Here is a 13991-nt window from a genome sequence, read left to right as displayed (position 1 = left end):
AAAAAAAAATTAAATGTCCATCGACCACCACAACGATGTACAAATTTATGGTACAATATGAGTACAGATAGAAAATAGTTTATTCATTATTATAATTATATATATATTTTTTTTTTTTTTTTTTTAAACAAAAAAACAATACATATTCTATGTAAGAATTCAAGAAAAACAATAGAATAAGTTAAAAAAAAAAACAAAATAAAATACTAAAATATCTTAATCTAGTACCGGGCCGTACCCGAGAGCACCCAGCCGAAGATGGAGCCCTGAGCGAGGAACTGCCCAAATGTGTGTGGCATGACCTGTTGGGTCATGATGCGGGAATACACATCCGCGCCGAGCACCAAGCGTATCGGCGATGACTTATAGAAGTTTGGATCCGCCAGCTTGATGTGTGAGTATGGGGCTGCTAGGTCGGAGTCCAATGTGGTGGTCGGGCTGATGCGCATATAGCCGTTTATTGTCCTCACGTGGGTTGAGATGCGGGTATTTGTCCCGTGTCTGCCGCGCAGTACTACAAGGCAGCCGCGTTGACCGCCGATATGCGTCTGCTCCAATTTCAATTCGACTGCTAGGTCGCGCGCAATTAGCGACGTAGGGGCGCATGCGTCTATCAGCGCCCTGATTAAGTGGAGGCGTCCTCCTGCCTCGATCTTCACTACCGCCGTCGGTAAGATGGCTGTCGTTGGCAGCAAGGAATGAGCCACTCTGCCGGCTCGATTGGTTAGCCCGGCTCTGAAGGAGCTAGCCCGGTGCAGCTGGAGAGACCTGGTCTCCAGTCTGGCCGGGTTGTGCGCTTGGCGACGGCGCAGACGGCGTTTGTGTCCGCGACGTCCATGTTGCAGAAGGGGGCGGAAAGTCCGGGTTTCCGTTTCCCCTCGCTGTGATGGGCGGAAAGGCCGTGTTTCCGCTCCGATTTCAAGGAGTTCTCCCTCCTCCGGTTCTGGTTGGAGAGGCCTAGTCTCCGTTCCAGGGTCTGATGCATCAATGGAGAGGGCATCATCGGAACTTACTTGTTCGCTCCATGATAGGATTTGAGGCACTGCGGGGCGGCGACGGGTATTTTCGCCGATGTGGAGCATCGTGTGGTGCTTCTCGTTGCAGCGCCGGCACCGTGCGTCGCTGGGGCAGTTCGCTGACCGGTGGTTGACCGCGAGGCAATTTATGCAGTACTTTCCGATGAGTGCCTCCCGTAGGCGCTCCTCCGGTGTCTTGGCCCGGAAGGACGAGCAGAGCCGCAATGGGTGCTTTCCCTTGCACAGCGTGCATGAAAGCGGGTAGCGGTTCGGATGTAGCGCCGCGGTCTTCTTTAAGCTTCCATAGCGAGTCATCTTTCTGAAATGAATTTGTTGACGATTTTGCGTTGCTTGGAATCTTATCTACAACTGATTGGGTGGCGAGAAACAGTGCATAAATTATATTATACATATATTGCATAGTGTGTAGGCGGCCTTACGTGGTGTGAACTGCCTTACATTACCATAGTGTGTAGGCGGCCTTATGTGGTGTGACCTGCCCAAATAATAATAATAAAATAAAAAAATGTATCATCAAATTTATGCTAACGTTATTGTCTTATTTGTCGTATGTTTTCGACAAAGTGACCTGCCACCAACGAAAATGTAAATACGATTTGGTTTAATAAATATATTCAACTCTTACTTGTCATTAAAATAATTCTTGCTCAGTAAATTCAAGGGCAATGCATACATGTGCTGCTGTAGAAGGAAACTTTCGGTTTGCAACTTAGCTATTTGCTAGCAAAAGTTTGAGAGACAACAGTTTTAGATTCACTGTTGTAAAAAAATTTTTTAAGGCGAATTAAAAACTGACGGCATGGCATCACCGTATGTCATGATTGACATTCCGCATTTTGGTTATGTGTGGGCACGTGCGCAGAGATATTTGACAGCCGAGTGAAAAGGTAAGTAGATGGCTATAATTAAATTCGCTTATTTATTTGAATATTTTCCTTTTTATTACAGATTTATGCAATAAACTCAATAACAGCAGTTTATTGATTTACATTTGTTTAAACCCATAAAATATCATTGTGGTTTTGTCAACCATTAGCTATTGAATGATGAGCAGCAAATTTAACTAGTTTGGGTCGGAGATTCAATCTCATTTATTAATTCAACAAGATGGACAATACCTTCGTTTAGCTTGCATGTATTTGGAGCCAAATGGCGTAGTACTTAACTGATGTCAGACAATCTTGTGAAGTCCTCAAATACAAATGTCTCCCGTTACGCGAGCGCTGCTAATAATCGCCTCTGAATAGTTGCGATGTTGTTAGAAAGCCTTAGAGAAGGCTTTGGAAATTCTGCCTCAACGTTTGTCATGAAATTCATAATCACAATACTTGGACGGATTGGTTTGTGTTAGGATAACAATTAAACATAATTATAAAAATAATATAAAAATTATTTAATATAAAATAATATAAAAATTATTTTCCCAGGCGCTAATATGATTTTCACGTGCGCAACGTGCACCCGGATATACGTTGTCCTCGAAGTTCTTGCCTGCTTTCATCATGCAGTTGATTTCCACGTAGTCGCGCAGTTCGCCCTTCACAGCTAGATGGTTACTGGCACCTTCACCGCATTGGCAACTGCGATCAGCACCAAGAACACACCAACGACGTTATGACTCAAGGGATGGAAAGCTGCACGTAAGGAAGGCAACGCTGGGGGTAAGTGGATATAATAACACAACCATTAAATGACGTGAAGAATACATGCCTTGAGTGTATAAAATATTTATTTACTCTTTGAATTTATTGATTTTTTGTGAGATCGTAGTAAGTGTGTCGGAAAGCTAGGCTTCCGATGTGGCTGGGAATCGGTTGTGTTGAGTAGGGTGTGCCTCCAAGTTCTCCTCCTCGTAGGGTGGTAGTAAGACCAATTTGGCAAGCGGTCTTGTAACTTGGCCTTTTCGGTGATAATGTCAACTACTCGCACTCGGGTATCAGCACCTGGGTGTATGTTGACAATCCTACCCAATCTCCACTCGTTCGGTGACAAATTGTCTTCCTTGATGACGACAAGCTCACCTGTTTTTATATTTGTCTTTGGATGTTTCCACTTGATGCGTTTCTGCATTTCGTTCAGGTATTCCGTTTTCCACCTTTTGCAGAAGGATTGATGTAAGGCTTTAAGTTTCTGCCATCTATTTACGATAGAGGCACTGCTTTCATTTACATCAGGTTCTGGTGGGGCCATCAAATGTCCGCCGACCAAAAAATGTCCTGGAGTAAGTGGCTCCAAATCGGTAGGTTCGTTTGAGGCTGGGCTTAATGGTCGCGAATTAAGGCAAGACTCAATTCGGCATAAGAGTGTGTTAAACTCTTCAAGAGTGAATTTGTGCCCAGACGCAATCTTCCGAAAATGACTCTTAAAGCTTTTCACACCTGCTTCCCAAAGTCCGCCCATATGAGGAGCTGCAGCAGGTATGAAATGCCATGTGAGAGCTTGGTGGCTATACTTTGAGATAGCATTGATGCGAGCATCGGCTATGACGGCTTTAAGTTCGGACCTTAGGGATCTCGATGCTCCAACGAAGTTTGTTCCGTTGTCTGAATAAATATTTTTGGGGCAACCTCTTCTTGACACGAATCTAGAGAGTGCTGCTAAAAACGATTGTGTCGATAAGTCGGTAGTGGCCTCCAGGTGGATGGCCCTTGTTGTAAAGCAGACAAACAGACAGACATACCCTTTGGATACACGGCATCCTCTTCCACGGTAGCTTTTTATTTCGAACGGACCCGCGAAATCTACCCCCGTATTCGTAAAGGCGCGTGAAAATGTAGATCGTTCGGACGGAAGTGCACCCATAAGTTGCGTCTGAGCACGTTTTTAAAGATCGTGCATGTCTTACAGTTGTGGATAATAGATCGGATCAAGTTTTTACTCTTGGAATCCAATACTGAGCCCGCGTTAGCCGTAACATCAGCTGATTTTCTCCATGTAAGGAGACTTGATGAATAAACTGGATTATTAGGCGAGACAATACGCAGTTATATGGAAGGATAATCGGATGGCGCTCATTGTATGACAAATCGAGAGACGCACCGAGACGGCCACCAGTTCTCATCACTTCATCTTTATCGAGGAACGGATTAAGAGAGAGATTTCACTTTTTGCATCGATGGGTTTACCGGATTTCAAACAACTATACTCCCGACCATATTTCTGCTTCTGCGTATTTATTATCAAACGTCTTGTCGTTGCTTTAATTTCTTCGGAAGAAATTAAGCAAGACTTTTGTTGAAAAGAAGCCTTTGTGTTTGGATGAGTTCTTTGAGAGAATCTCATAACATATGATAACACTCTCAAAGCTCTTGGCAAACTAGAAAAACGGTCAAGAATATCGTTGGAATTTCCCTGTATAGTTGTACAAGCATGTACACGTACCTGTTTTTCCTCTATTGTCGTCTCGTAGTCGTTTTGTTGTAATGGCCATTTGCATTGATCTTCTTGCAGCCAAGAAGGTCCCTGCCACCACAAGGTGTTTTCCACCAAATCCTGTGCCATAAGTCCCCGACTGGCTAAGTCTGCAGGGTTAGATCCTGAATCGACATGATTCCAATTTGCGTTGCCAACCTTTTCTATAATTTTCGTCACTCGATGGGATACAAACGTTGACCATGAACATGGTGGCTTGCGAATCCATGCGAGAACGATGGTCGAATCCGTCCATAGTTTAATGTTGAGATGAGTCAGCTCCAGGTTGCTGACGACAGATTCAACTGTTTCGGCCAGTAATACGGCGCCGCATAGTTCCAGACGTGGTAAAGATACAGTTTTGACAGGCGCTACTCTGGTTTTTGCCAATAGTAGGCTGACGAAAACTTCGTTGCTTGTCCTTACGCGCAGGTAGACCGTTGCTGCGTATGCTTTCTCGGATGCATCGCAGAAACCATGTATTGACACATCGTCCGTTGGCGAAAAGTGGACCCATCGTGGAATTTTTATGTTGTTTATATACCGGTGGTTATCCAAGAATGTATTCCAACGATCCAATGTGGTAGGAGAAACAACCTCGTCCCATTGTGTTCCTTCTAACCAAATATGTTGCATTATCATTTTGGCCGTGACTATTATCGGCGCCAGCCATCCTAATGGGTCAAATAGCTTGGCGATATCTGAGAGGATAGCTCTCTTTGTATATGATTCTGGGCTAAGTATGGGTTTTGTTTTGAAATAAAAGAAGTCAGTATGCGCATTCCATCTTATCCCAAGAGCCTTGACATCACTTGTGTCTTCGAAGTCTAAAAACTCCTTGTTAAGCAAGTGGTCTTTTGGAAGGCCTTGTAAAATTTTCCCACAGTTGGCTGTCCATTTTCTTAATGGGAAACCTGCCGACTCCAATGCTGTTTTGATCTCATTCCTAGCTTTAGTTGCAGCCTCTATAGAGTGTCCACCTGCTAAGACATCATCAACATACATGCACTTCCTGAGTATGTTCGAGGCTACTGGTAGTGAGCTTTCAACGTCGTCAGCTAATTAGAGTAACGTCCTTATTGCCAGATAAGGAGCGCAGTTGATTCCGAACGTCACCGTCTTCAATTCGAAAATATTGGTTTGTTCGGTCGGATGGTTGCGGAAAACGATTCGCTGGTACTTCGTTTGATCAGCTTTCAACAGGATTTGGCGATACATCTTCTCAATATCGCTATTGAAGACATATTTAAATAATCGCCATCGCAGAATTAAAATGGTCAGATCTGCCTGAAGAACTGGACCGGGGAGAAGGATGTCATTCAGCGAAGTGCCGTTTGAAGTCGCTTGCGATGCATTGAACACCACACGCACCTTTGTCGATGTGCTCTCTTCCTTCTTTACGGCATGGTGAGGCAGATAATAGTTGTTACTAGAGTCGGCCGTTTGATTGGTATGTACCTTTGCCATATGACCCAGCTCAACATATTCATTTAACACTCTGTTGTATTCTTTTTGCAGGTTTTCGTCTCTGGACAACCGAGCTTCATTGCGATAAAACTGGGAGTACGCAATCTTTAAGGAACTACCTAGACTAATGTTGACCGGATAGTCTTTCTTGAATGGTAGCGATACAACGTACTTCCCGTCTTCATTTCGCTTCGTTGTCTTCTTATAGAGCTCTTCGCAATACCTGTCCTCCTCGCTGAGCTTCCTTTCCTTGGACATCTCTTCCAATTCCCAGAACGAAGCTAACCGCTTTTCCAGCGATATTTCGTTGTAATACGAGACGCAAGTGTTGGTTGGCTTAATTGTATTAGCACGCCCTGTGACTATCCAACCGAACACGGTCTCTTGCGCAAGGAGTGATCCCAGCACGTTCTTGCGTATACCATCCAGCATAATCTGGGGTAGACGTCACCACCGAGTATGACGTCCACGGGTTCATTGACGAAGAACCTCTTATCCGCCAACGTGAGATCTGGGAAAGCCTGCCGAGTTAGTGCGCTAATATGGCAAGTCGGCAAGTTTCCCGTTAATTTCGGCAGAACCATCATGTTCGTTGTGATTGATACAAGTGGGTCAATTGGTGACCGCAACTCGACACAACATGCTTCCTTCACTTGCGCAGATACGGTGTTGTTGATGCCTGACACCTGGGCATTTATCCTCCTAACTGGCAAGTTGATTCTGCGCTTCAGCCTTTCTGTGATGAAAGAGCACTCTGACCCGGAGTCGATGAGTGCTCTTGCGGCATAAGTAACGCCGCTGTAATTTATATTTATTTGTGCCGTTCCTAACAAGACACCTTTGTCGCTGTTAGCGAAGCACGACTGTACTTGAGTCGTTGGCTTGCCTTTCGACTTGTTGAAGTTGCGTCTCTGCTGCGCTTGCCTGGACGTAGACGGAATCTCGTCCGATGGCGTGGATGAGCCTCTTTGGCTGCTAGGCTGCACTGTCCTCAAATGTAGGAGTGTGTGATGCCTCGCGTGGCACGTGCTGCAGTTGAATGCACTGGTGCATTGCGGCACTAAATGCCCAAAGCCGAGGCAATTGATGCAGCGATTGTTGCGCTTAGCGAACTTGATCCTGTCCGCCGGTGCCATGTTAAGAAACATGGGGCAAGATCTTAATTTGTGATCCGCGCTTTTGCACATCAGACATGTTGATTTCTCAACGCTTACTTGGAAGGCGCCGAGTCTGTTCTGAAGGCTATTGTTGTTTTGTTTAATCTGTGTGGGTGCACTGACAGGCTTTACGGAATTGGACGATTTCTTGGCACGTTCTATTGCCTCCAAATCACGGTATCTATCCGTGAGGAAGTTGTCCAATTCCTCCCACTTTGATGTCTTCGTCTTGTTCTTTACAGACTGTTCCCACAGGGCTAATGTTGCCTGTGGCAGCCTCTTAGAGCAAATGCGGATTATGATTGGGTCCCAGTTCCCAATGTCCACTTTATTGGCTGTCAGGCAGGAGATGCAGCTGTTGATCTCCCGCTGTAGCCATTTTATAGAGCTTGAGCACTCCTTGTCGATTGAAGGCAAGTCGAGAAGTATGTCGACTTGGGTTTCGACAAGAATACGCTCATTCTCGTACATATCTGTCAAACCCTTCCATGCCATCGCAAAACCGTCATTGGTAAGAGGGCATTTAGACACAATAACCTTCGCCTCCCCTTGTGTCTTTTTGTTGAGGTGGTACAACTTCTCAACTGGTGACAAGCGCTTGCTCTTGATGTACACGGCCGTGAACATATCCCGGAATGTTGGCCATGAAAGGTAGTCCCCTTTGAAAACATCCGTATCGCAAGGCGGAAGGGAGTGGTTATTGTGGTCCTCAACAGATTTTTCTGTGTCTTTGGGGGTTGAGAGGATCTCAGACATATCCTTCATTGCCCCCATGCACCGTGTGTAGCACTGACCACCTAGCTTGAATTTTTTTTTAATAAGGGCATAGTCCTTTGAGGACATGTCCCCTTTGCTGTTGAGGTCGTCATGGACAGCTTTCGCTTTGCACCACATCTCTCTCAGCTCGTCTTGTTGCATCACAAGAGCGTTCTTCGAGATGTCCTTTGATGCAGCACTGAATTCAGACTCGTATTCGACAACGTAGTCCACTAGGCGCATGAAAGCTTCCATGTCTTGTTGATATGAGTGACAAGAAGAATTGAAAATTCAAATTTAAATTTAAAGGAATAGAGTAATACTCAAGACTGAGCAGACTTTGATCTAAAGAATGTGAGAATCGTTTTGAAAATAATTCCCCACTATTGTAAATTTTTATTTGCAGCACACCACTGCCAACCAAACACGAAAATAGAAAAATAGAAAATTTTTTTTTGAATGTTTCAGCCGATATCGCAATATATCTGGCTGGTCAATAATATTTAATTTATTGGATATATTTTAGCAAACAAAATTTTTATTATAGTAGCCGATATCGCAGTATATCTGGCTTTGTGTACCTTTTTTTTTAATAAACGTGAGTTGCAGCACACCACTGCCAACCAAACAAGAAAATAGGAAAAAATAAAATTTTTTTGACTGTTTTAGCCGATATCGCAATATATCTGGCTGGTCAATAATATTTAATTTATTGGATATATTTTAGCAAACAAATTTTTATTATAGTAGCCGATATCGCAGTATATCTGGCTTTGTGTAACTTTTCTTTAATAAACGTGAGTTGCAGCACACCGTACGTACGCAAGTATATATATGCCACACTGTATAAGGATCGCCACCCAAGATACGCCAACAAAAATCAATTTTTAAAAGAAAGTGTTTGAAAGTGAAAAAAGTGCAGTGTCTCAGTGAAAAAAAGAAACAAAAACAAAAGATTCTTGAACAAATAGAACAAAAAACTCAAAAAAATCAATTCCGTAAGTGAAATGTGAAAGAAAAAAAAAAAAAAAATATTACCGCACAAAATCCAAAAATTAAGAAAATCGAAAATTAGTGCCGCGAGTGATATGTGAAAAAATATATTACCGCACAAAATCCAAAAATTAAGAAAATCGAAAATTAGTGCCGCGAGTGAGATGTGAAAAATATATTACCGCACAAAATCCGAAAAATTGAAAAAATAGAAAATTAGTGCCGTGAGTGATATGTGAAAAGATATTACCGCACAAAATCCGGTACTTAACCGTGCACTTACGGATTATTTTGTCTTTGTACTTATGCCACTGAAACACTAAAAAAAAAAAAACACTAGTCACTGTGTCACTTTTCTTTTGCAAGCGATTTAGTCACCAATAAAATGCGATTAAAAACAACTATTTTTATATATATCCTTTTTTTTTTTTTTTTTTTTTTTAAAAAACGATTGGTATCCAAGTGATATTAAAGCAATCACGTACCTGGTTTGCCTGCGTTGGTTGGAAGTGCAACAAGAATTGGTGATATGTGTCCGTTGGTGTGCAACGCCTCGTTTGTATTTGTGCAATGCCAAAAAAACTGAGGATTGGTGTTTTGAGGAAACTTGCTGAGTATTGATATTCCGCTGGTGTACAGTGCCAAAAAAACTGAGTATTGATATATTTGTTCTTATCCGGCTCGAAGGACCATGAATATTTCTCGAACGATCGTCGGGTCAATTTTTGGACGATGCGTCGACCGTTGAGAATATGAAAGAAAACGGGAAAGTTAAAGTGTATTAATATATAAAAAGAAACACGAAATGTGTGTGTGGTATTTGCCAATTAAATTGGATCTTTATTAAATGATAGATTACCTGAGTATTGGTGGTGGTTGTTGTGGTGGCCGGTGGAAAAGTGCACGTCGTCGTCTCGATTCTGAAACCAAAAGTGTCCCTAGCTGATTAGCAGGATCGCTTGCTAACCGGGAATTTTAACGAAACCATTGCCAGTTGAGTGAAAGCTGTTAACCGTTGAGTGAAAGCTATTAACAGCTAACTGGCAATGGTTTGTTATACACTCACTAGGGGTGGTAAAAAGAAATTAGGCGCTGGCCTAAACAGTGAGCAACTGGGATGAATAATATTAGATTTCAGGAGCTCATCTACCTTATAACGTACATGCTTTTTCTCATCTTCGCTAAGTCTATATGGCCGACGCTGAACTGTTTTTTGTGGAGCTATTAACCTAATTTCCAAATGCCCTGTTGTTACACGAGTGTGTGGTATTCCCTCTATAAACCAATCAGAATATCGTTTCAGAATGCCTTTTAAAACCGTTTTATCTGACTTACTCAGGTCGTCATCGGAATCTACAACACTTTCATAATTCGCAAAAGTTACGACATCAACTCTTTTTGTTTTGTAAATACTGAACTTTTCAGCATCTATTGTTACACTAAAGCCCTGACTTAATATTTCGCGGCCTATCAATACGTCGTATATCAAATATTTATCCATTACAACGTGTAATAAAGTCTCTAGGCAATACTGTTCAATATTTATATTAGTAAGTATTTGCAATGTACTACAGATGGAGTCGTTACTTATACCATTTAATTTTACAATACTGTTAATTCGCTTTCCCTTAAATTTATCTGCAACACTTTCCTTGACCAATGAACATTCAGCGCCGGAGTCGAAGCAAAATGGAACGGACTCACCTGATAAATTTATTATAACCCTTGGCGGGGCCACAGTGCAAATGTCCACTCGTTTCTCATAGCCCTTCTCGTTCCCACTGGTGCGGATTTTAAGACATGAAGTAGCGTAATGTCCTATTTCGTTACACTTGAAACATCGTATATTGGACCGATCTTTCACTCCAGCATAGCTGCTCCCGTTCTGATTGTTTCCTTTTGCATTCTGTCCTCTTTCAAGTCGACTACGGCATTCGGCAATTTTATGGCCAATTTTCCCACAATGATGACATTTCACTTGAAACTTAAACTTCTTCCGCTCTGGGCCGGTTGAGTATAAATCCTCTTCCGTATTACGCTTCTTAAAAGCGTGGGGCTGCAGTTGTTGTTGTAGCTCATTGCGGCTTCTTACGTTGGTGTATATACCCATCGCAACAAACTATTGTCGATTTGCGCCATGTGTCCCAATGCTACCGACACAGCGATTTCTTCCAAGTCTTTAGCTTTCCACTTGGACATGAGTGATGTAACAATTCGACTGCCGTATTCTGCGAATCCCTCTCCAGACTTTGGACGACTATTCAAAATATTAAGTAGAATCGCTGTGGTTGTCTCCACTCCCACAAAGCGTTGAATAAATAGCTCTTTAAATTGTGTCCAGGTTATCCCTGCGAAACATATTTGGGACAACCATTGTGATGCGCTGCCGTCTAGCGCCTTGCTTAATGCTATCACAAGTGCGCCACCTTCCAAAGTATTTTCAGCAAATATCAGGTCGACCGTTGTACACCATGCCGAGGCGTCCGCTCCAGCACAATCGGGATTAAACTTCGGCAAAGCAACGTGGACAGGCCTTGCGTCTGCTACCGGCATTGGAGTCTGCATGGACTTAATCATGTCCATTAGATTTCGATTCTGTGCTTCAAGAGCTGCGAGGATCTGGCCCGGATCTTGAACTGTAGGCTCAGCCGATCCCACTTCTGATGTAGGAGACTCATTTGAATTCATCTCCTTTATTTTAATTCACTTCACTTCACTTCACTTCACTTTACTTTATTTCACTTTACTTCTCGAAGTTTATTTTAAAGAAGCACAGTGAGTTCCGATCGTCTCAATGCCGCTTTCTCAACTGAACTCTACTTGAGCGAGCACACCGCTCAATGACCACGCATTCCTTTCATACTTAAAACACATAACGGTTCCATAACAGTTGTGTTCCTTCTTAGTTCGCGGAATACGATCGGACCTCACTCAGTAACAGTATCTCTATCCTGTTACTATGCTTATTTGCGCATTTGCAAGACAAAAGTACCGCAATATATGCCGCCTATGCGTCGCCTGCGCCGAGCCTGACGCTCTGGCACATACACTTACTTACAAAATATTGCCACTCCGGCATACGCATATACACTGACCTACAAAATAATTGTACTAGCGCTCCGACATATATAAAAATATAAAGAGGAAAAAGTTCAACAATGGAATACGACCTCGAAAAATGAAAAGCCGTTAATTCATCACCAGAACATAAAAAAAATTTGAGTAGAGAGTTTTTGCAGTGAACACGTCTTAAAAAAAAAGAGCGTGAGTTCACCGAAAATTTGAATTTGAAAAACGAGGTAACGAAACCAATCACCAAAATTAAGCCATCAAGGCCGGCAAGCCTTCGACAACAGAAGAGATATGGAAACCGAACAGACTCAGATGTGCAGCGGTCAGTTTAGTGGAGGAACTTGCCCGTAGAGAGCAACAAGTTGGAGCAGATGCGGCAAGCCTTCCTAGAACTCAGAAACCGGACCGAAGGAAGTAATGGCAGTAGGCATGCCCTTATAAAAACAGTCAATTACCTGGCCAGATATTTACGGGGACGGGTGATATAACGATAAACTCTGATTTTCAGTAGGATCAGAATATCTGCTATCTACAACCCAAAGCATATGGAACTACCGAAAGAAGTGATACGATCTGTCTACTACAGGACCATCCAGGGAGAGGCAAAGCGTACAATTATCAACGTACCTCAACCGAACAACTGGCAGCTAATAAAAGAAACCCTGAAACTGAGGTATCGACCAAAGGTAGAGCCGCATCTCATATTAAAGGTTTGGAAATCTTAAGGTGACTTCGGTAAATGAACCTATGCGCGAAGTACAAAACATTAAATATAAGGGCGAACTGACAGTATACTATAGGGGTGACATTTATATTGACTTGAGCAACTCAAGGAGTCCTGTCAGATAAAATTTATAAAGTAACATAATAATAATAATGGCAAATAGAAGATTTGAAGATAGCAATATTAGGCCGGAAACCGATGGAAATAGACAATGTTCAATATAGTTCAAGGAGCCCACAATTGGCAGGACACCCCAATTCGCAGCTTAGCAAAGATCGCTTAAATTCGAAGTAGAGCAGGCCAGGTAGGATCCTCACGAACTGATATTACAAGAGAGAAGTTAATAACAACATTTTTTTATGAACCAGCTCGGATTGATTGCCTTAAATCAAATTAAAATAAATAAAAGAATAATATTGCATTAATGATACAGAAGCTAGTTTAAGCCTGATCAATAGCTGGATTGAGGATTTCCCAAAAATTAAATTGAAAAATCTATTAACGTTTAGCAAAATAGCAAATATGAGGATAGAATAAATTATGAGGTGCATACATTACACCAGAAGAGGATCAACATATAGTAACGCGATGAGCAGAGATGGAAAGTTACACCATTAAGAGGACGAAAGTATTGTGGTGAACACATAGAGCGCGACAGACTGGCTTCATCTCTCAAATATTAAACTACACACGTTCTTATGGGCAGTGTTATTTTGACAGCTGCACGACTACACGACTGCTGGCCGACAGTTGTCGTTCTCGCTAACTTCAATATCCTCCTATTTTTGCCAACGACAGTAGAGTTGACAGTAGAATGGAAGATAGAAAGAGGAGGTAGAGTGGTGATGCCACTAATATGTAAAATGTAAAATGTTTCACAGCTCTAACAAACTTGACGTTATTTTACAAATAAAAGCATAAAATAGCTATATTATAGCTCTATTATATCATTAGTAATAACAGTTGATAATTTAAAGCAAAAATATTTACCTATTTACTTATTTTTTGCATAAAAAATTTCATTTTGAACAAAATATTAAAATTTCATTGAAGTGAAAGGAATTAGTATGGCCACAACGAAATTGTGTACATACAAAATGGACAACTGCGTTGTTTTGTGTACATGCCGGCCATTGTGTTGTTGTTGCTTCTCAAAATGCACATGTAGTAAGATGAACAACGACGTTTTCAGTTCACTGTCGTGCTGCTGCAGTCTGTCGCGCTCTATGTGTTCACCACTTATGACTTTGTAATAGGTATGGATATGTTTACTTTTCTCAATACGTACATATATAGATATAGAAAAAGGCAGAATAACTCTAAACCGTAAAGGAAGTTCTATTTTTAATAAACTAAATTACTTAAATCAAATAT

General features: G+C 42.0%; 1 protein-coding gene and 1 pseudogene across 1 annotated transcript; both read right to left on the bottom strand.

The window, feature by feature from the left end:
- Positions 1-221: 221 nt before the first annotated feature.
- LOC120781954 lies at positions 222-9763 on the bottom strand. The gene is made up of 3 exons (XM_040114113.1): positions 9681-9763; positions 9307-9471; positions 222-1335 (listed from the first exon to the last, which is right to left on the bottom strand). The coding sequence occupies exon 3, from the start codon at positions 1329-1331 to the stop codon at positions 222-224; it is 1110 nt and encodes a 369-aa protein (XP_039970047.1). The 5' UTR covers positions 1332-1335; positions 9307-9471; positions 9681-9763.
- A 551-nt stretch (positions 9764-10314) lies between these two features.
- On the bottom strand, positions 10315-11509 carry LOC120781952 (annotated as a pseudogene).
- Between the last annotated feature and the right edge of the window lie 2482 nt (positions 11510-13991).

Source organism: Bactrocera tryoni, unplaced genomic scaffold (assembly GCF_016617805.1).
Source record: "Bactrocera tryoni isolate S06 unplaced genomic scaffold, CSIRO_BtryS06_freeze2 scaffold_780, whole genome shotgun sequence".
Taxonomy (NCBI): Eukaryota; Metazoa; Arthropoda; class Insecta; order Diptera; family Tephritidae; genus Bactrocera; species Bactrocera tryoni.
This window is presented reverse-complemented; position numbering and strand designations above follow the sequence as displayed.

Bases quoted from the DNA above. Each gene is read 5' to 3' on its own strand.
- LOC120781954 (XM_040114113.1), bottom strand. From the start codon at position 1,331: ATGACTCGCTATGGAAGCTTAAAGAAGACCGCGGCGCTACATCCGAAC.